Raw genomic sequence first — 21,009 nt, forward strand, 5'->3', positions numbered from 1 at the left:
TGGTTAAAATCTTTTGTAGAGGCTGAAAATCCCAACATTTTTACTCATTATTTATATTGCCGTATAAATTGAAGAAGTAAATAAAACTCATCTTATGATTGAATAAAGATATTTATATTTTCATTAACTGTAAAGGTTAGTAAATGTGTACGTAATGTAGTATAACTGGCATTTAAATAACATTTACAATTTTTGTTAATACTATTTTTTTAACGAATTTTTTACCAAGTTAGAGCGACAGTTCCCTTATTTTACCAACTTAGGATGACTTTAAAAAGAAAATGAAAAACTAATAATATTAAGGAACTAATTATGGTAATATATGCATTTTAGTAAAAAATTACGAGTCTCTTTTCAAATAGTAAGAATCTTGCTATTAATAAGATTTGTTCTATAAAGAGATATTACCGAACAACTGAACAAGACACCAAAATAGAACAATGACAGGTAATAATGTCACTAACATGGTCTGAGAACCTATTGAATGTGAGATATATATAGATAAGTGATGGGTTGTTCGATAATTTATTTCAAATTCATACAACTTTAGGCGCCGGACCACAAATTAAGAGAATCTCCACGAATGAGTAATAGCCTAATAGGACTCACGTGACTACGTGAGACGACACACCCACACGCATCTTAATTCTTAAAGATCTTATGAATATATCTCCTTCATGAGTCAACTTTTCTGTATATTTTTTTTCGATTTCAAAAATTAATTCTTCTTCACTGAAACACTAATAAAAGTACATATATATATATATATATATATATATATATATATATATATATATATATATATTTAAGAGTAATTAGTAAAATGCGCATATTCATTTAAAAACAAATATTAAAATAAAATGATTGATCATACAACATGTATAGTTAACGTACATCTTATAAAATAAATGGACTCTTTTTTTGTAGGCATTTAAATATACTCCCAGGACAGGAAAACAATAATTTATAACGGAAAATATCCATACCATAATCTCTCATTTATATTATGCTCTTATAGTGACTTAGATTACTTTTAAAAAAACTATAAAATACTGATAAATCTCTCATGCAGATGATATATCAACGAATCAGAGCCAATTTCCGTTTCTGAAATTCCGAGGGCAATTTCACATCAGTGGCTAATCCGAGAACCTCAAATAGTCGAATGAGATACCAAGTGATATCTATTTGCCACCACTCCAATCCTTGCCTCGCTGATGACTCAAACGCGTGGTGATTATTATGCCAACTCTCTCCCATTGTAAATAAGCTTAGCCACCTTCAATATACATACATTCACAAGATCGTCAAATCTTTTTTCAAGACTAAACAAGATATATATATATATATATATATATATATATATATATATATATATATTTGACATTTTTATATGTAGAATATGCATCGGCGCCTTGATATTAAGATTACCAAACGTTACGAGATGTGTCTTTAGTCTTCCATGACCTCGAACCCCAAATATGGCATGCCGAGTTTACGAGCCATGTCACGTGGTACCCAATCACACCTCCAACGCCCTGTTATAATGTATATCATTTTCATATGGACGCATGCAAATTATTTTGTGTATATAAAATTTATAGAAATAAATAGCTTTACCCCGCCGCATGTAAGGTAAGGTAAACCACCATAGAGATAGAGGACAGTCCAAAACATTAAGACGTGGAAACCAATTGTCATTCGTAGAAACCTGTAGAACCATTGCTGCTTCAAGTCCATCACGTTGTTACGTCCTCCACACTGTTACATGCATATATTACAACATCATATATATAAGTTATACAAAAGAAAAACATTTATTCATTACGTTACCTTATATTTGATATAACGAGTGTCACATATCCACCACACATGACTGAACCAAAATCCTTCGATAGGGCTATGTGGGTCGCGGTCAGAATCAGTGAACTTGTGATGGAACCTATGTATGCTCACCCAATCCAACGGATCACCCTGAAAATAGTATATTTTATAATCATACTCTAAAACGGAAAAGTAAAAGATTTGACATATAGGTTATCAGTTAAACGGTTATAACCTGAAGAGCAAAAACAGCAAAATAAGCTAAAGGATATTCAAGCCATTTCGGAAGCTTGAAGCTCCGGTGAGCCAAGTTCCTATGGTATGAGAATGTAATGCTGAGTGAAGTCAATGCGTAAAGCACCAAACCGAACCGTAAAGCTTCCCATTTGTAGTTAAACGGTGCCAAGAGACACAAAAAGTGCACAACCATAACGGTTAACGCTCTTATTATATCAGCCCACGACCATTCTCTATGAATATACGGCCTTTTTTCCTTACTCAAGGCGCCTCTTTGGCTAGAGCCATCTTCTCTAATGGGATCACACATCGACCGTTGAGGACTTGTTTTTGTTTGAGTTATGAGTTGTATGAACATTTTAAGACTGAACAACGTATGGGTATATATGGGATGTTGTTGTTGCGTACGTACGTCGACGTGTCAAAGTTGTTAAATGCAATTGACCACTCATCGTAAATGCTCTATCTACTTCTTCCATTTGCATCGATCTTTAATACTCTGGCATCAGCACATGTTTTCACTCACCAACATTGAAAATAATTTTGTTTACAGCCTTTATTTTTATATATATACCAATATCTAAAAAGAAAGCATTACTATTATTCATCTACACTCACCAGCTAACACTCAATTGGTATATCTCCGGATGAGGATTTTAATAAGATATCAACGGCCGAAGATAAAACTTTACTCTCACGTTCACCATAACAAATCTTACGTCACGCATATCGATGCCATCCAATTTCATGCAGTGGCTTTCATACAGCCTTCGAGGCCTTTTACAATATCTCAAGATACAATGAACATTTTCAGCTGAAGCTAGTTTTTTTTTTTTTTTTTTTTTTTTTCTTGGTTAAATGTGGAGTAAAGTTTTATCGGAATCCATCGACAGGATCACAGGAACAGTGATTTTGGTTACTGTTTGGTTAAGTCCTCCACAACCCCAGTTGCTTTTTTTTTGTGAAATATAGTTAACCATTCAAACCAAAAAAAGGTTAAAATCGGAATCAAAAGAAAAGGAAAAAAAAACTTAATCGGAAACTAGGGATTTTTTCAAAAAGGGCAGCTTCTGATCGTTTGGCGTGACATGAGAAATGCATTTAAATTCAGTCTGTTGTGGTTGTGTCTTAAAATGTCTCTTAAAGCTTCTATATATAGTAGTAATCTTAGAGATAGTAGAGAAGGAAAGTAGAACCACAAGTATTCTTAAAATATAACATTTTCCATATATATATATATCAACGTCAATTAAAGATTATTTTAGTTACCTCTAATTCTGAGAATTGTATAAGATTATTTTTACAAATGTCAGAAGAAGTTTCCAGTACAATATTAGAGTTTTCATCACTCGTTTTATTAGTTAAATTTCAAATACCAACTTCCTCCATTCAAAAAGATAGAAAAAACCACATGGTGGTGGGAGAGTGGTTCTCGTTTGGTTGGAAGGATCGCCCTGTTGGTCTAGGCCAGGGATCGATCCTCCCCAGACGCAGTTTCGCTCTCTCACTCTTGTGGCCACCTGGGAATTTACATGCGGACTTGCTCAGGCGTCCCAGACCACCAGTTTATCAGGGGCCCTTAAGTGGAGGCTTAAAAATCTCTGTGACGCGGGCTTAGACCCCGTGAGCTAGTTAGATCACTGTGTGGTCTGGATACTGGATTATAAAAAAAAAAAAAATAGAAAAAACAGTAAGTGTAGTTAACCAGGGAGTATAGTGTTTTTTTTTTTTCTTTCCTTGAATTCAAAAAGATATGACTATTAAATATTAATATAATGAAATTTTGAAAAAAAAGATGTTGTGGGACATGATTTGAACCTGTGTGACCTCAGGTTATGAGTCTTGCCAACTACCAAACTGCTCTACCCCGCATTGAAAAAAGAATTGAATGCGCATCTATATAAAAAGACTGGTTTACGCGGCATTCAAAATGCTTTGGCGTTCTACAGATCCGATAATATCAAAATAAACATATAATACAACGTAACAAACCATAAACTATTTACAAAATTTTCCAGCAATACGTCAATCTGCAAGAAACTAGCCAGTAGCCAATCCCACAAAAAATATTATCTGCAGGACTCTACCTTAGTTTTCTGTCTGATGAATCGATAGTTATGTCATCATATAGCGTTGTTAAATCTTATTGGGGTTGCAAGTAAGTACACACATTTGACTGATATATCATAATCATGCAGTATCTCATATATATTGCTAATGAGATCTAGCAATATCGTGAAATATAAAAAACATGGGTTAATATATAAATATTGTCAATTAGTAAGTCCAAACTCACAAACTAGTATATACAGTATGTAAAAAAAAAAAAGGATATATAAGTGAGACCTACATTGAAACAAAAAATCTTTTAACATTGATTGTACGTAACCAGAGAAATTAAATGTGGGAACTAACTACCTTTCTTATCTGTTTTGGGTGGTGACAACTTAATTTCCTTGTGGGCATCAATCCCTAGGGAAAATCAGACATGGATGAAAAATTCAACAAAAGTTCCAAACTTAGACTTTTTTTTTTTTTTTTGAGTTTGATTTCGAAACTTTGAAGGGGTACTGTAAAACTGATACTCGAATATTTGTGTGGTTCATTAATTAGACATGTCAAAACTGTGTGGTTTTAAGAGTTGAAATCATAGTATGTTTTTTTGTCTGGTTTTAACCAAATAAAGATCCGAGTTTTTCCTTAAATAAAGTCGATTTAAATTACTAGCTGGCTCACGTTACCGCCTTATCGGTCCAGCCTAAAACATTTTTTGCTCAAGAGGATTGGAGATATCGACCGAACTTGAAAAACCTAATCGATATTCTTACATGTTTCTTTTGTCAAGAATTATTTTGTAAACCGAAATTAATACATACAGAATAGGCAAAAAAGAAAAAGAAAAAGAAAAACACTAAAGGATACATAAACCTAGTCAGTATTTTTTTAGCATAGATGACTACTGAGGATTGAAGTTCTTGATCAACCTTAAAATGTGTGGAAAAAACTTTTGACCTGTTTCATCGCAAACAAAACAGATTTCAGTTCACTGATGCAGATAAACAAATAACATCAGAGTTTGGGAATAAAAACTGTGTTCTTGCTTTCAACTTGCCTCTTTGAAGGAATATTGGATCATAAAATCTCAGAGTTTTGTTGCTTCTGATGCAAACAATACAATGTGACTAGGCAGTGCTGACCAGTTTCTAGCTAACTTTGATGCAAATCCTATAAGGTCCATTAAGAATTGGTCTGACTCATCAAATTCTCCTTTATCTTCACTGTTTCAAAAGAAGAAGGATGATCCTTACGAATCACATAAAAGCAAAAACTGTAACTCGGCGTGATCCTTTACCTTGGCATGTAGTCGAGAAATTGCATTGGGATGTTACTATGGAGAGTGGAATAATAAGGAGTAGAATGGCTTGGCATGAGAAAGAGAATGCGCACTACTCTCGACCGCATGAGAAAGAGAATGCTTTTTGCTTTTTCCTATAAGTAGTTCATCACATCCTTGGTTCCTCTCTATTGGAAAAAAACAACAATTCCTTTTAGCACAATTAGAGAGAGAGAGAGAGAGACAGAGAACGAGAGAGTAACTCACAAACTAGAGTGTTTAGTTTTTTACCTGATGGAATAATAAATTCATGTATAGTGCCATGGGGATATTGGTAGCAAGCAAAAAGAAGACTGAAAGTCTTAGTTTAGGAGACCACTTGATGATATGGTTCTTTCGAGGGACTTGGGAATCAGATGATTATGAATGATTGATGATGAATCAGATGCTTCCATTTGAGCAAATGCATACCCAGAGAATATCAAAGCTATGGGTATCACAGGCAGCAAAAACCAGTCATTCATAATCAAAGTAAACAACATGGAAAACATAATTCACGATGAAAAGTTGTTCCCCTGTGAAGTATTCATTTATGAAAGTACATCCATATTACCTGAATTCCTTGTGGGCGATTATGCTGTATATAGCTACTAAGATCCATAGAGCTTTTGATTCTTAGACTTGATAATTTCCGCAATGGAAAAAAGTGTGAAAGTGAAAAGCATGACAGGAAATCCCTGGGTGAGTTCAGTAAAGTAATAGCATCCACCAGATGAGAGGAAGTTGAACTTGAGACGATTGAGAGGCACAATGACCGACCAATGAGCCGTATATCAGAAGGTCCAACACACAGGTGAAAGCGAGGACCAAAGACCTAACAGAAGAAGCTAGTAAGGGCAATGAAATCTTCAAAACAAAACATTCATGAATAGAGCTACAGAGTTAAAATGCAAACACATTGTGTATACCAAAATTAACAAGATTTCTTGTAAAATAATGAAGAGTTATACTGACCATTACGTAGGGAGTAATCATATACAAGAATGTGAATACCATGGGATGCAAATAGCTCTCTTCCATTCTCATGTCAAATGACCATCCACACTATGATCAACCTATGAAACAGTATTAAAACGGCAATCACAGCTGAAATCGCTGACTCTTACGAACTAGTCACAATTCTCAAATTTGATGATAAAACTAACAACACTCAGCAGCATAGAATCCACAATAATCCCCACGAATGGCAACTATTATTACCCGAACACGGTGCGGTGAGCTACTTCGAGGGATGGCCAATGTTCGTCTGGGATTGAGATTAATTCTGAATCAACAAAGCAGAACAAGAATATCTGCCTCGGAGATCGAATTTGATCTGATTTAGCAGAATACTACACGAATCAGCGTTCTTCCACTTCCTTGTTGCACATTGAAGAAGAAGACGCATCCTAAAATTTGTTTTGCCGGCGGTCTGCCAGAGACAACGTTTGAGAATTCTAAAAAAAAAAAAAAAGGAAAAGGGGGCAAGCACATGATAGTAAAAGGACTATTTTTTTGAGTTTTACAAAAAAAAAGAAGAGAAAAAAGAATAAACGCATATAATATCGAAAGTAAAAAAAAAAAAAAAAATCCTAAACCCTTTTGTTTTTCCCCAGAACCCTAATTCCGCAAACGCAACCTGTCTTCTTTGCGCCGTCTTCTCACCGGAGAATGAGTTCAACTACGGCTGATCTTCCGCAGCGAAACCAGTCGAAGGTTGACCCGAAGAACGTTAACAGAGCCGTGAAGTCTCTGCTAAAATGGTGGGACTCCAAATCCAAGACCGAGAACGACGGTTTCGTCTATCTAACCGTGACACTGAAGAGAATCCCCCAGTTGGATCGTACGAACCCTTTGATGATCCCTCTTCCTCATCCTCTCATCGATCTGGCCGCCGAAGATTCGCCGGAGCTCTGTTTGATTATCGACGACAAACACAAGAACAAAATCACAAAGGAAGCGGCTTTGAAGAAGATCGAAGCAGAGAATATTCCAATCACCACAGTGATTAAGGTCTCCAAATTGAAATCCGATTTACGCAAATTAGAGGAGGAGGAGAAGCGATTCGAGTTGTATTTCGCGGAGAGGAGGCTAATGCCGATTTTGCCGAAGCTGTTGGGGAAAGAGTTTGTTAAGAAGAAGAAGAATCCGATTGCGATTAACTTAAGACACGGTAATTGGAAAGAGCAGATTGAAAAAGCTTGTGAATCGGCTTTGTTCTTCGTTGGTACGGGTACTTGCAGTGTTGTTAAAGTAGCGAAATTGTCAATGGGAAGGAAGGAGATTGCAGAGAATGTTGTAGCGGCCATGAATGGGATTGGTGAATCAGTTCCTGGTAAATGGAAGAATGTTAAATTGTTTCATCTCAAGTTGCTTGAGAGCTTGGCATTGCCTGTTTATCAATCAGTTGCTTGATCAAAATGTTTAAAGAAGGTGATGGATGATCTGGTTCCAATTAGTTTTTCTCTTATGTGATGCATGGTTTAGATTATGCCTAGAGTGAACAAAACTGTTTTGAATGATTACATTGCAACAGATGGTTTTAATACAAATTCCTATGAGTGGGTCTTATGAATTTACTGGTAACTTTGGCTTCTTTTGATATGCAGTAGATATGGTCACATGAATTCTACTTGATTGAATTACTTTGCCTTCACAATGGTAGATTCCATTGATCTTTCTTTGTTTCACAATTGTTCTTGCATAATCTCAGGATTTGAGTTCTTCTTCAAGTTTCACTTTTTGGTGTTTTTCCAATCTCTTGTTCGATATCTTTTTGAAACGGCAAAGATGATTTGATGAACTTTGAAGTGTCCGTTAAAGCCGATCATGGGATACAGTAACGGTTTATATCTTTTCACTTTCCAATTCCTTGCACTCAAATTCTTATTTTCGTATAGCTACGTTCCCGACTAGTTCTTGTTAATCTAAAACTTTCACGCTACATAAACAATTCTTTATCTCACATAACGAAGACATACGGTAGTTTTGACTCCTTGGCAACTTAATTTTCATCTTGAATACTACTTATAATACTTTTGTTGGTTAATTGGTTAGTGTAATGAAAAAGAATCCATAATATCATAGATTGTCTACAAAAACAACAACACTTGATCAATGATGAAGGCGAAAGGGACGAAGAAAAGATAGTCAAAAAGATATATAATGGTTGCAAATTGCAAATATCTTAAGTAAAGCTTCATATCTAAATTGGGTAATATGATTGGAACTGATACCATATATTCATTCAGTTAGAATATTTAATGGAGTTCTAACTTAAGTAGTAACTTAGTTATCATTAAATAAATGCCTAAGGAAGTGTTTTTTTTTTTTTAATCAGAATTTTTCAGTGCTTTATTAATTAAAAAGTAGATTTCTCATTGGAGAGTCTTCCGTGGGTCCTCCTTTGTCTTTTGAATAATTTCTGGAATTTAGACGCAAAGAGAGGAAAAATAGTCTTTACTCAATTGTTCAGTGGTTGAGAGAGAAAAGAGTAAAAAAGCACATGGCCTCATTACCATTGGGGCATCAGCCTCATGCTCTTGCTCCACCTCCGCCGCAGCCGCAGCTTCACGACGGCGACGCTTTGAAACGCCGTCCTGAAATGGATTCTGATAAGGTTTATTTCTCCCCGTGTCTCTCTATGTTTTTTTTTGTATAGCTGTTACGTCTGTGTTTGGTAAACAGTGCATTTGAAATTATCGTTGGGTGGCTCTTCTAGATCTACTCCGATCTAGCTCCTTCTTTTTATTTGTTCTATGACTCAGTACAGTAGAATCGATCTGTATTCTTGTGCTCTTGTGTTTGTTCCTCTCTCGTATTGATCTGAGCTCACCGGAGAGTTTTTTTTTTTTTTTTTCCTCCAGCGAGGCGTTTTGATAGGATAATGTGATTTTGATTTCATTTGTTTGCATGCAGTAGCTAGATTACTCTTGGTATCTCCCAGCTACAACTTCAACCTTCTCTATCGGAGATCTAAGTAGCAGTAATCTTTGAATCTTGTGGAAAATTTAGGTTAAAGAATTAGAGATAATTTCTTCCGCTTAGGAAACCTACATTTTCCATCGCTATCCAACTGATAGCAGGACATCGAAGCATATCAAACTAGCTTGAATTTTGTGTCTTCAAGTTTTTTTTTTTTTTTTGGATATTTCGATTATTTATTTCAACACTGTTCACTTTTAAGTACATTTTGCTTATTTTGTATATCTCAGATTATTTATTCCTAATACTGTTCATATTTCAAAGTACAGTTTACTTGTAGATCTCTGAATTCACTCTTGGCAGGTTTTGGAGTATTCCTATTGTTATGGTTCTCTTGGCCCATTGCTTCTCTGTCTCTCTTCCTTCTATCTCTGCCACCGACATTTATCCTGGACCCCTTTATTTTTTTTTGGCAGACCAAATCCATTGACGTGTCTGATGTATCTCTAGTTTTTTTGTATGATATCTAATCTCACAAACTGTTTGACATCTAAAAAATCGCTATATTCTTGAATTTCCATCACTGCCGTTTAACTTATGCTTTACTTTGTTTTTCTAATTCTTTCTATATCTTGGTTGGCTTGACTACTGGTTATTTGGTACATGTTACATGTTTAGCTTCACATTTTCGATAAGATGAAGTTGCTCTGCTCATTTATGTAATAGCAATAACAGCATTCTCATGCATCCATATTTATCTTGAGGTTTGTTGAAATAAGTGAAAGCAGTAAATGCTTACCATCTCTATTCCACCTTGTAGTTGATCAGAACATTTTAATGCCTATACTAATATGTGAGGTGGATTTGCAGGAAATGTCTGCTGCTGTTATTGAGGGAAATGATGCTGTTACCGGTCATATCATTTCCACTACCATTGGGGGCAAAAATGGTGAACCGAAGCAGGTTGGATTCTAATGTTTGCAAAATCTTCCAACTAAATATCAGTTATTGCTTTCGGTACTTTTTCCCAAGCTGAAGTAATTCATCACTCTCTTACATTATCTTTATTCTCTCTCCTACAGACCATTAGTTACATGGCTGAGCGGGTTGTTGGAACAGGTTCATTCGGAATTGTTTTCCAGGTATATTGTGCTTCTCTATGCTAGCATTTCCAGGACATAAATTTTCTTTTTCCTTTCTGACCAAGTCTGAAAATTATTATTTTAGGCGAAATGCTTGGAAACTGGAGAATCAGTAGCCATTAAAAAGGTCTTGCAAGATCGACGCTACAAAAACCGTGAGTTGCAACTAATGCGGCCAATGGATCACCCAAATGTCATCTCCTTGAAGCATTGTTTCTTCTCTACAACAAGTAGAGATGAGCTCTTCCTCAACCTTGTTATGGAGTATGTACCTGAGACTTTGTACCGGGTTTTGAGGCACTATACTAGTTCAAATCAGAGGATGCCAATTTTCTATGTCAAACTTTACACATATCAAGTATGCACTGTTATTTTCAGTTAGTTCTCACAAATAATATCATTTAATAGAATTGATTCTGAAACTGATTAGAAATATCAATTATGCAGATCTTTAGAGGTTTGGCTTACATCCATACTGTTCCCGGTGTTTGCCACAGAGATGTGAAACCACAAAATCTATTGGTACGTTATCTAGTATGACATGTGTTTTGTAATCTTGACTAGTTTCTGGATCTAACTTTCTGCTGCACACTGTAGGTTGATCCCTTGACCCATCAGGTTAAGCTGTGTGATTTTGGAAGTGCAAAAGTATTGGTAAGGGTGTTATCCTTTCATTAACGTTCTTCTTTTTTCTTTTCTTTTTTGGGTTTTCGGCTTGCTTATGTATCTACGCATGTAGTTCACTGAGCTACCATATAAGTACCATTAAGTGCGAGCAGCATGTTCTCTGTTTTGGTTACCCTTTTAAAATGTTTGGTAATTCATATTAGGTCAAAGGTGAAGCAAACATATCATATATCTGCTCCCGTTATTATCGAGCTCCAGAACTCATCTTTGGCGCCACAGAGTATACAGCATCCATAGATATATGGTCCGCTGGTTGTGTTCTGGCAGAGCTTCTTCTTGGCCAGGTTAGTGTGGATATCTATGTGTTAATTAACTTGTTAAATAAAGTATCTATGCAAAATGCAAAAAGTGCCCGCCCAATGTTATATTAAGCCACTCTCTCTCTCTCTCTACAGCCGTTATTTCCAGGAGAAAATTCAGTTGATCAGCTTGTGGAGATCATAAAGGTGAAGTCTCCTATAAGACTGATGGATGTGTTCTTTTTTCTCTTTGGTATTTAAGATAACTAGAATCTAGTAAATATGGTACCATAAGTACACTTGCTGCCTTGTTTAGGTTCTTGGTACTCCAACTCGTGAAGAAATTCGATGTATGAACCCAAACTACACAGACTTTAGGTTCCCACAAATCAAAGCTCACCCTTGGCACAAGGTAGTTCATCTCACCTTTTTTTTCTTCTGGTCAAACAATTACTTGACTCAATAATTATTCATAGAAGCAGAGGTTTCTGTTGTTTACAGATGGCTTTCATTTATAACAACAACCATATACTGTTCCCTTGACCTTCAGGTTTTTCATAAGCGGATGCCTCCAGAAGCCATTGACCTTGCATCTCGGCTTCTTCAATATTCACCAAGCCTACGATGCACTGCGGTTAGTATCTCCTTGTGATAACTTGTTTTGACTTTATAAGTGATGGAGTCATAGAAGCTCGTTTAAATAATCTTCCAAGTGATGGATAAAGCTGAGATTTATTCAGGCATTGTTTCTTTCTTTGTCTATCTAGCTCGAAGCATGTGCCCATCCGTTTTTCAATGAACTCCGAGAGCCAAACGCCCGTCTTCCAAATGGTCGTCCATTACCGCCATTGTTCAATTTCAAACAAGAGGTAAAAAAAAAATCAATAGCAAAGGACTAAAGCTAAGCTCCAAAAAAATTGCTGCTTTTTTCGTGAAACTTCACAACATAACCCAATTGGTTCTTTGCTTGTGGAAACAGTTAGGTGGAGCTTCAGTGGAGCTAGTAAACAGGCTAATACCTGAGCATGTGAGACGACAGATGGGCACAGGATTACAAAACAGTTAAAAACTGTGCATGTCTGAAGAAAAAGAGGAGAAAGCAGATTTACTACTTCTATTTGATAGTTGACAGGTTCAACAATATATTAACCACAACTATTATCAGCTTCTATACCCGTAGTAAAGTCATTTTCAGCTTTTGAGAAATCAGATGCTGATAATTGCTTCTATTTTTTTTTTATTCCTTAGCTTGGAGAGTGGAGAGAGAGACACTGTTCCTCGTGTATTTTCTGTATATGTTTTTGTCCGTAAAACAATTCTGACAGATCCGTAGAGAAAAGAAAAAAAAAACGAGGTGATAATATTGAACCATGTCATGTCCAAAAGTTAATCTACAGAGTCTTAAAGTCCTAACAATAAAACCTGATATGATTTTTTTTTTTTTTTTGGTCAACAAAAACCTGATATGATTATCCTCTTAAATTAAGAGTCGATAGATTTGTCTTTGAAATGTTACTTAGTCGAAGATTATGCATTTGTTTAGTTTATTACAATTTTACAAGTGGTGGGAGTTTCAAAGACAAATACCAATCATGTACCTTAAAATTTAAGAGCCCTTACAGGCCAAAGTTATCATAGCATAAACATGATCTTAAAGTAGTTGTTTCTTATTTCATTTTTGATTGCCATAGCCAAGGAGATTTTCATTTGCTGTCTCACCCCTAACCAAATCAAACCAAATCTACAATCCCCCACTCTAGTTAGAGCAGCAACCCATTCTCTTAAGAACCGATCCGTCTTCTTTAACGTTTATCGTCTCTCCTTTTCCTGGTAATTCAGTCGAATCTCCTCCTCCATCCACACTTCTTTTGCTCACTATCTTGTGGATCTGAGAGAGTACTTCCGTGAATGCGCTTTCAACATTGGTTGCGTCGAGTGCTGATGTCTCCATGAAATAAAGAGATTCTCTCTCAGCAAAGGCTTTAGCCTCTTCTGTTTTAACTGCCACTAAGTGGCGCAAATCGCACTTGTTGCCTATAAGCATCACCACTATGTTTGGGTCTGTGTGTCCTCTTAGTTCCCTTAACCATCTTGCTGCATTCTCAAATGTCGCGTGCCTTGTCACGTCGTAAATAAGCAAAGCACCTACGGCTCCTCTGTAGTAAGCGCTTGTGATTGCTCGGTATCTATCAAAGCATAAACAAAACCAAAATAATCTCAGATGCTGTTAACAGAGATATGTACAATAACAACTACAGTAATAAGTTCAGTAACATTATCACAAAGTTAGACTATCTACGATAAGCATATTGCTCATATAACAAATGTTTCAGAGGTATTTCATGGTATCTACCAAATGGTTGCTTTATAAAGTAACAATCACATATAGTTCATGAAGAACTCTGCTGCAAAATTCAAAATGTATCTATGTCTAGTGCAAGCCAAGACAGAGGAGATGAAAGAATTGTTGTTTTGACCAAGTATATTGGGTTTAGAAGTCCATCACACACGAGCTCATCTATGTGTGAACCGGGTGGAAAAGCAAAAAACTAGTACAGTAACAGAGGTTAGATAACCGTTGATACTTGAGACATGTAGTAGTTTTACTATGGGAATGGACCTAGACAGGAGAGGATTGCATGAGCTAATCAAGCAGACCCATATATGAGGGATAGAGATCTATGCACAAGAATCTTATAAGCACAAAAGCTATGCCACAAAAGAAAACCATTAGTAGCCCAAATGTGATTAGATCCTAAGTAGATCCTCAGTAAACTGCAGACTTTGAGCCATATTCAGCACAATTTGAGACTCTGAACCATATTAAGACTACTAGTTGCTCCGTCAAAGAGACTTACAAATTCAGGCACAACAAGTTTCGTTCTGAAAATCGAAAACACAGAAAACCACCCTACTTGTGCTACTAGTAAAACCAACAAGGAAAAATGAACAACAAACTTTTGACTTGTGTGCTCAAACCAAGTCTTGATCTTTATAGCACCAAATCACTCAAAACCAATATTAAAATATCCAGATCAGTAGGCTACAGATTCTCAGATACATAAATCAAACACCATGGTTCTACAGCGAATCCAAAAAGGATGATTTTTAAAAAACCTTATCCTAAGAATTTGAAAACAAGAGAATCGGACCTCTCTTGACCAGCAGTATCCCAAATCTGGGCTTTGACGACTTTGCCTTCGACTTTAGTAGTTTTGGTAGCGAACTCAACACCAATAGTAGACTTGGATTCGAGATTGAACTCGTTCTTGGTGAACCTAGACAGCAGATTCGATTTGCCGACACCAGAGTCGCCGATCAACACCAGCTTGAAGAGGTAATCGTACTCTTCATCGGCTCTGTAACTAGCCATCACAGAGAGATCCAATTTTCGGATTAGAGATTTGGGTTTTTTTTTACTGTGTTTCTGTATAATTTGATGATAATGAATGAATCAGATGCAAGTCTTTTGTCGGGTTCGTTTTTTGCTTCTTTTTGTTTTTGAATTATTAAAAAGATTTTAACAGAAAAAGTTTTTTAACTTTTTAAAAAGATGATTCCGCTTAATTAGTTGCACATTTTAGGAAATCTTCTCGATATATAGGTTTGTTAACAACTTCCACTCACAAAAATAATCATTTAAAAAAAAAGAACGTATACAAATTTTCTATAATTAAACTAAAATAACAATAAACATATACCTACTTTCGAAAATTTTTCTTGACGTTGAAGGTTATAAGATTAGATGTATGCATTGATATTGAATAGCTAAAACACTTCTGTTCCATCTCTCTACTAAGGAAAAACGTTGAAAACCCAACAATTCAATAACATGATCCTCTTAGACTCATAAACTTGTTATTAAAAAGTCTGAAAATTCTTTTTGTATACTGTATTTTTTTGGTTTCTCAATAATAAATTCACATATGGGTACAATTTAAAATCACAACAACTACAATCTGACGTCACAAAAATATCTTATTATCGAGGTTGTAACTGCAAGCCTACAACTAATCAATCATTAAAGACAAAATTAGACAAAGTGCAACCAACAGTTAATTGACCAACTAGTTTCATACCAGTATTTGTTTTTTTATAGACGAACATGAATGAATAAATTTATTACCATTTTGTCCAAAAAAAAAAAAAAAACGTAAGAAACTTGAACACTCTGGTTCACCACACGCTCAAAAGTGTCCCCTGTTTCGACACGTGTCAAACGGTCCAAAACGAGGTCCTAGACACGTTTGGTAAGGTAGTAGCTTATAATAGCCCAAAGTGGTCCACACATCGCATCGCACACGGCATCACGCGTCCTCACGTTCTTTCTCCATATCACGTGTCCGCTCATCCACGCGCTTCCCCTTGCGCGTTGACGAACTCATTTGGGTGTGTACTCGTGCCAGCTGGCAATAGTGCGAGTCCGGCTGGCCAAACTAGCCTTATCCAAATTTTCTAAACGAAGGCAAATGCTATTACCACTGAGGCTGTCACTTCTTTCTACGTCACGGACGAATCCAATTGGTCGTCAAGTACGTTGTTTAATGACATGTACTTGTGGACAGCGAAGCAAAGCAACCACTCGGTTTTAAATGTAATCAGAGTCTGTTAAGCCCCTTCGATTTGACCAGTAAAAATCATAATTAAACCAACCCTTATATATTAAATAACACAAAAAATCAAAAACATAAAATAATATTCCCTTTGAGATTCATATCCAAGAGAGCACACACGATGTACGACTCTTATACGTACGACTTTACGCTTATTTTCACCTTCCCACCTTTATTTCATCCGTTTTTATAATTTGCCCCTATATTATAATAATGTCACCCAAACACCCAATATATATTTATATTTTTTTTTTGTTAAAACTAGTTTTACAATTTAAATTCTGAATGTTTTTTTTCTTCATTTTTAGTTAATGGATATTTTTCCCTAATATACCAAATTATTTATTTTTTTGTTATTAATTAAAAAATAAAGTATTTATAATGATGATATACTAAACGGAAAAAAACGATGAAATACTCATAAAAAATTATATAAAAATATAATTCAATTCAAATATGTTTTTACTAGTATGGCCCTGTTCTTTTCCCAAACGCTGCGACTAGATCCAGCGACAAAAAAAACAGTTGCTTAACTACGTGGAGTCTGTGGAGAGTTGTGTGGAGAGGAGTCGCTGGATGCTAATAACAGCGGCGTATAAGGCATATACACGTGTCGCTAAAAATAACAGCGACTCAACATCTTCACTATTTACGTCGCCGACGTCCATATTGAGCGACTGTTTTTTTATCTCCGTTATATTTTTTGCCTTCGTCGGAGTCGCTATCGCTATCGTTGTCATTAACAAACGAAGAGGCCCTATCACTTGAAAAAAAGGATGTAAAGGCCATCCTATAATTGCTTTTTAAATAAAAAAAAAGGAAAAGGGTATCTATCTCTTTATGGTAAGAAACTTTTGACTTTTGGAGTATATATAATACAGTGGTCATAGTAGCTTCATCTATAGAATAGAGGGGCATATTTGATATTATTCCAAAATACACATATGAGGCTGGAAACACAGATTTTTTATTTTTATTTTAGCGTTTTTTCCATATAAACCCTAGATTAAATTTCACGTTTCATTTTTTTTGGGTTAGATAGAGAAGATCAGATTCTTCATTTGCCAAAGGAACAAAAAAGGTGAGTCTCGATTCGTGTCTATTCCAAATTGATTTTTCCGATTCAAATTTTCTCTCTTTCATTTTCGTTTTTTTTTTTTTTTGTTTTTTTTTTTCTGTGTGTTGCTGAATTGAGGGATCGGGTCGCTCCGATTTAGATTTTCGTTTATCTGAAAAGTGAATCTTTCTTCTGATTACCTTTCGAGTCTTAGTTTCATGGATCTTGCTTTTAGATGATAGGAATGTATCATTCATTCGATTTTGTCGTAAAGCTCCGTTTTTTTTGTTCTTAACTCAGTGATAGAAAATGATTACTAATAAGTATTGATTTTTGGATATCTGGGTAATGCTCAAGCTTTCGATTTGGCTTGATGGGTATTCAAATTAGTGGAAATACTGAATTTTTTTATTTTTAATATAATTTTGGTATCGTAGATCTTGTTCGTGGAGATTGACCTTACTGCTTTTTGGTGTTTCTTCTGATGCAGATTTATCGAACTAGTGTTTAATTTTTGGATTCTTTTGGGGGTTTGGAGACAAGCCAAGATGATTTCTAGGTCGTACACGAATTTGTTAGACTTGGCATCAGGGAATTTCCCTGTCATGGGAAGAGAGCGTAGGCGGCTTCCTAGGGTAATGACTGTTCCTGGTAATGTGTCTGAGTTTGATGAAGATCAAGCATATAGTGTGTCTTCCGATAATCCTTCTTCCGTTTCCTCTGATCGAATGATCATTGTGGCTAACCGGCTACCGTTGAAGGCCGAGAGACGAAATGGAAGCTGGAGTTTTAGTTGGGATCAAGATTCTCTGTATTTGCAGCTTAAGGATGGTTTGCCTGAGGATATGGAGATTTTATATGTTGGATCTTTGAGCGTTGATGTTGATTCACATGAACAAGATGATGTCGCGCAGATACTCTTGGACAAATTTAAATGTGTTCCTACGTTTTTCCCACCTGATTTGCAATCAAAGTTTTACGACGGTTTTTGCAAGAGGCAGATATGGCCGCTTTTTCACTACATGCTTCCGTTTTCCGCTGATCATGGTGGAAGATTTGATAGGTCTCTTTGGGAGGCTTATGTAGCGACCAATAAGCTCTTCTTCCAGAAAGTTATTGAGGTTATTAACCCAGATGATGATTTTGTCTGGATTCATGACTACCATTTGATGGTCTTACCAACTTTTCTGAGAAGACGGTTTAACCGGATAAGGATGGGATTTTTCCTTCACAGTCCCTTCCCCTCATCTGAGATATACCGGTCTCTTCCTGTCCGGGAGGAGATACTTAAGGCGTTACTAAACAGCGACCTGATTGGCTTTCACACATTCGATTATGCTCGTCACTTCCTTACTTGCTGTAGTCGGATGTTGGGTCTAGAATATCAGTCTAAGAGAGGTTACATTGGGCTGGAGTATTACGGGAGGACTGTGGGAATCAAGATCATGCCAGTGGGGATTAACATGGGTCGGATTCAATCGGTGATGAGATATTCAGAAGAGGAGGGTAAGGTGATGGAGCTCAGAAATCGTTTCGAAGGTAAGACAGTGTTGCTTGGTATCGATGACATGGATATTTTCAAGGGTATAAACCTGAAGCTTCTAGCAATGGAACAAATGCTGAGGCAGCATTCGAATTGGAGGGGAAGGGCTGTTCTGGTTCAGATTGTAAATCCCGCTAGGGGTAAAGGTATTGATGTTGAGGAAATACGTGGTGAAATCCAAGAAAGCTGCAGGAGGATCAATGGAGAGTTTGGGAAACCTGGATATCAACCTGTCATATATATTGATACTCCGGTGTCGATAAATGAAATAAATGCTTATTACCATATTGCTGAGTGCGTGGTCGTTACAGCTGTTAGAGATGGTATGAACCTTACTCCCTACGAATATATCGTTTGTAGACAGGGTTTACTTGGGTCTGAATCAGACTTTAGTGGCCCAAAGAAGAGCATGTTGGTTGCATCAGAGTTTATTGGATGTTCTCCTTCACTTAGTGGGGCTATACGCGTAAACCCGTGGAACGTTGAAGCTACTGGAGAAGCCCTAAATGAGGCCCTCTCAATGAGTGATGCCGAGAAACAGCTGCGACATGAGAAACATTTTCGGTATGTTAGTACTCACGATGTAGCTTATTGGTCAAGAAGTTTCTTGCAAGACCTAGAGAGGATATGTGTGGACCATTTCAAGAAAAGGTGTTGGGGGATGGGGATTAGTTTTGGTTTCAGAGTTGTGGCACTCGATCCCAATTTTAGAAAGCTTTCAATACCATGCATTGTGTCAGACTACAAAAGGGCGAAAAGCAGAGCTATACTGTTGGATTATGATGGCACTCTGATGCCTCAAAACTCCATCAATAAAGCTCCAAGCCAGGAAGTTCTTAACTTCTTGGATGCACTATGCGAGGACAAGAAGAATTCAATTTTCATTGTCAGCGGAAGAGGGAGGGAAAGTTTAGGCAAGTGGTTCACTCCGTGCAAAAACATTGGAATTGCGGCTGAGCATGGATACTTCTTGAAGTACTTTTCTTCGCTACTTTTTATTACCACTTGTTTAAAATTATAAAATTCTCCTCCTTCAGGTTTAGTAACATGCCTGGTGTCTTATTCTTAGGTGGTCAGGCAGTGAAGAATGGGAGACATGTGGGCAGAGCTCTGATTTTGGGTGGATGCAGATCGTGGAACCTGTAATGAAACAGTACACTGAATCTACTGATGGCTCTTCCATTGAAATCAAAGAGAGTGCTTTGGTTTGGCAATATCGGGATGCGGATCCAGGCTTTGGTTCGTTACAAGCAAAGGAAATGCTAGAGCATCTAGAGAGTGTCCTAGCTAATGAGCCAGTGGCAGTGAAAAGTGGTCACTACATCGTAGAAGTCAAGCCTCAGGTAAGTTACTTCTCTTCTGCTCAATTCAAGCATTAACGTTGTCGAAAAATCTAATTCTTGGCGTTTGTGTGAGAATAGGGGGTGAGCAAAGGATCCGTGTCAGAAAAGATATTTTCATCAATGGCCGAAAAGGGGAAACCGGTTGATTTCGTGCTATGTATTGGAGATGACAGATCTGATGAAGACATGTTTGAAGCGATTGGTAATGCGATGTCGAAAAGGTTACTCTGTGATAATGCTCTAGTGTTTGCATGCACAGTTGGGCAAAAGCCAAGCAAGGCTAAATACTACTTAGACGATACTACTGAAGTGACATGCATGCTTGAATCTCTAGCTGAAGCATCAGAGGCTTCAAACTTTTCTATGCGTGAACTTGATGATGCCCTTTGATTAGAAACCAGATCTTTTGCCAGGTTTTACTCTCTATGATCTCAATCAATTCCAGTTCTAGTTGCTCATTTTCTGCAACAATCTATGATCTCGTTCTTATAAATACAATGAATGAATGATGTGCATAGATGGCTAAAGAAGAGGTTAGACAGACAAAGACAAGGAAAAGAAGAGACTGGGAGTTTGTTGGTCTGTTTGTGTTTGTGAGATTGAAAGAAAGAAAGAAAGAAAAGAAGAAAAGGGTAGTGAGAGTAATAATGGTAAGAAGGAAAAAAAAACAAAATGGTGATGTGAAGAGAAGCTTTGTTCTTTTCAGATGTAGTTATTGGCAGAGCAATCAATCAATCAAAGGAGGAGGAAAATAGAGATGTGTTTGGGTTCATCAGGAATGTGTTTGCAGGATGTTGAAGTTAACAAACAAGCAGAAGCTTTTCCTGATACTTTTCTTTTTTTTATTCATATTATCATTATTATTATTATTGTTATTTGTAATTGGATGATCTTTGAGGATATCAAAACTGGATTCGGCTGTTTATTGGATCTGAACAAAAACGAAACTGTGAAAAAATAGTATGTAAAGATAACGTTGCGTTTCCATTATTGAATTGTTTTCATTTATTTTGCCTTTCTAATAATG

The 21,009-nt window shown here is 36.5% G+C and overlaps 5 protein-coding genes and 1 pseudogene across 10 annotated transcripts; 3 read left to right on the forward strand and 3 right to left on the reverse strand.

The window, feature by feature from the left end:
- Positions 1 to 815: 815 nt before the first annotated feature.
- On the reverse strand, positions 816 to 2,689 carry LOC9328399 (delta-9 desaturase-like 5 protein). The gene is made up of 5 exons (XM_002892291.2): positions 2,060 to 2,689; positions 1,834 to 1,974; positions 1,621 to 1,761; positions 1,432 to 1,538; positions 816 to 1,279 (listed from the first exon to the last, which is right to left on the reverse strand). Exons 1-5 carry the CDS (start codon positions 2,417 to 2,419, stop codon positions 1,081 to 1,083), a joined length of 948 nt encoding a protein of 315 aa, XP_002892337.2. The 5' UTR covers positions 2,420 to 2,689; the 3' UTR covers positions 816 to 1,080.
- A 2,475-nt stretch (positions 2,690 to 5,164) lies between these two features.
- LOC9328400 lies at positions 5,165 to 6,921 on the reverse strand (annotated as a pseudogene).
- Positions 6,922 to 7,014: 93 nt separating this feature from the next.
- Positions 7,015 to 8,076, forward strand: LOC9328401 (ribosomal L1 domain-containing protein 1). Its single transcript, XM_002889554.2, has one exon. The coding sequence runs from the start codon at positions 7,106 to 7,108 to the stop codon at positions 7,847 to 7,849; it is 744 nt and encodes a 247-aa protein (XP_002889600.1). The 5' UTR covers positions 7,015 to 7,105; the 3' UTR covers positions 7,850 to 8,076.
- Positions 8,077 to 8,831: 755 nt separating this feature from the next.
- Positions 8,832 to 12,797, forward strand: LOC9325665 (shaggy-related protein kinase iota). 4 transcript variants are annotated; one of them, XM_021010779.1, is made up of 14 exons: positions 8,970 to 9,053; positions 9,722 to 9,875; positions 10,037 to 10,122; positions 10,229 to 10,321; positions 10,441 to 10,500; positions 10,586 to 10,858; positions 10,948 to 11,022; positions 11,098 to 11,154; positions 11,331 to 11,471; positions 11,583 to 11,633; positions 11,743 to 11,838; positions 11,977 to 12,060; positions 12,194 to 12,295; positions 12,406 to 12,797. In XM_021010779.1, exons 4-14 carry the CDS (start codon positions 10,232 to 10,234, stop codon positions 12,490 to 12,492), a joined length of 1,116 nt encoding a protein of 371 aa, XP_020866438.1. In that variant the 5' UTR covers positions 8,970 to 9,053; positions 9,722 to 9,875; positions 10,037 to 10,122; positions 10,229 to 10,231; the 3' UTR covers positions 12,493 to 12,797. The 4 variants fall into 4 exon arrangements, with proteins under 4 accessions (XP_002889601.1, XP_020866438.1, XP_020866439.1 ...); XM_021010780.1 differs by lacking the exon at positions 10,037 to 10,122; XM_002889555.2 differs by lacking the exons at positions 9,722 to 9,875; positions 10,037 to 10,122 and having other exon boundaries at positions 8,832 to 9,053.
- A 145-nt stretch (positions 12,798 to 12,942) lies between these two features.
- On the reverse strand, positions 12,943 to 14,885 carry LOC9325666 (ras-related protein RABA1a). Its single transcript, XM_002892293.2, has 2 exons — positions 14,579 to 14,885; positions 12,943 to 13,612 (listed from the first exon to the last, which is right to left on the reverse strand). Exons 1-2 carry the CDS (start codon positions 14,797 to 14,799, stop codon positions 13,183 to 13,185), a joined length of 651 nt encoding a protein of 216 aa, XP_002892339.1. The 5' UTR covers positions 14,800 to 14,885; the 3' UTR covers positions 12,943 to 13,182.
- A 2,075-nt stretch (positions 14,886 to 16,960) lies between these two features.
- On the forward strand, positions 16,961 to 20,990 carry LOC9328403 (probable alpha,alpha-trehalose-phosphate synthase [UDP-forming] 7). Of its 3 annotated transcripts, none has more exons than XM_021012809.1 (5): positions 16,961 to 17,275; positions 17,587 to 19,614; positions 19,709 to 19,982; positions 20,061 to 20,395; positions 20,501 to 20,990. In XM_021012809.1, exons 2-4 carry the CDS (start codon positions 17,645 to 17,647, stop codon positions 20,370 to 20,372), a joined length of 2,556 nt encoding a protein of 851 aa, XP_020868468.1. In that variant the 5' UTR covers positions 16,961 to 17,275; positions 17,587 to 17,644; the 3' UTR covers positions 20,373 to 20,395; positions 20,501 to 20,990. The 3 variants fall into 3 exon arrangements, with proteins under 3 accessions (XP_020868468.1, XP_020868467.1, XP_020868466.1); XM_021012808.1 differs by having other exon boundaries at positions 16,968 to 17,120; positions 20,501 to 20,924; XM_021012807.1 differs by lacking the exons at positions 16,961 to 17,275; positions 20,501 to 20,990 and having other exon boundaries at positions 20,061 to 20,401.
- Positions 20,991 to 21,009: the final 19 nt, after the last annotated feature.

The sequence above is a fragment of the Arabidopsis lyrata genome (assembly GCF_000004255.2).
Source record: "Arabidopsis lyrata subsp. lyrata unplaced genomic scaffold ARALYscaffold_1, whole genome shotgun sequence".
NCBI classification, from domain to species: Eukaryota; Viridiplantae; Streptophyta; class Magnoliopsida; order Brassicales; family Brassicaceae; genus Arabidopsis; species Arabidopsis lyrata.

Bases quoted from the DNA above. Each gene is read 5' to 3' on its own strand.
- LOC9328399 (XM_002892291.2), bottom strand. From the start codon at position 2,419: ATGTTCATACAACTCATAACTCAAACAAAAACAAGTCCTCAACGGTCG. The intron at 1,539-1,620 runs GTAAAGCTATTT...ACATTATAACAG, and splicing joins CTTACCTTACATGCGGCGGG to GGCGTTGGAGGTGTGATTGG. The intron at 1,280-1,431 runs GTAATCTTAATA...TGTATATTGAAG, and splicing joins GACACATCTCGTAACGTTTG to GTGGCTAAGCTTATTTACAA.
- LOC9328401 (XM_002889554.2), top strand. From the start codon at position 7,106: ATGAGTTCAACTACGGCTGATCTTCCGCAGCGAAACCAGTCGAAGGTT.
- LOC9325665 (XM_002889555.2), top strand. From the start codon at position 8,940: ATGGCCTCATTACCATTGGGGCATCAGCCTCATGCTCTTGCTCCACCT. The intron at 9,054-10,228 runs GTTTATTTCTCC...GTGGATTTGCAG, and splicing joins CTGAAATGGATTCTGATAAG to GAAATGTCTGCTGCTGTTAT. The intron at 11,472-11,582 runs GTTAGTGTGGAT...CTCTCTCTACAG, and splicing joins CAGAGCTTCTTCTTGGCCAG to CCGTTATTTCCAGGAGAAAA.
- LOC9325666 (XM_002892293.2), bottom strand. From the start codon at position 14,799: ATGGCTAGTTACAGAGCCGATGAAGAGTACGATTACCTCTTCAAGCTG. The intron at 13,613-14,578 runs GTCCGATTCTCT...ATGCTTTGATAG, and splicing joins GATACTGCTGGTCAAGAGAG to ATACCGAGCAATCACAAGCG.
- LOC9328403 (XM_021012809.1), top strand. From the start codon at position 17,645: ATGATTTCTAGGTCGTACACGAATTTGTTAGACTTGGCATCAGGGAAT. The intron at 19,615-19,708 runs GTACTTTTCTTC...TCTTATTCTTAG, and splicing joins GAGCATGGATACTTCTTGAA to GTGGTCAGGCAGTGAAGAAT. The intron at 19,983-20,060 runs GTAAGTTACTTC...GTGTGAGAATAG, and splicing joins TCGTAGAAGTCAAGCCTCAG to GGGGTGAGCAAAGGATCCGT.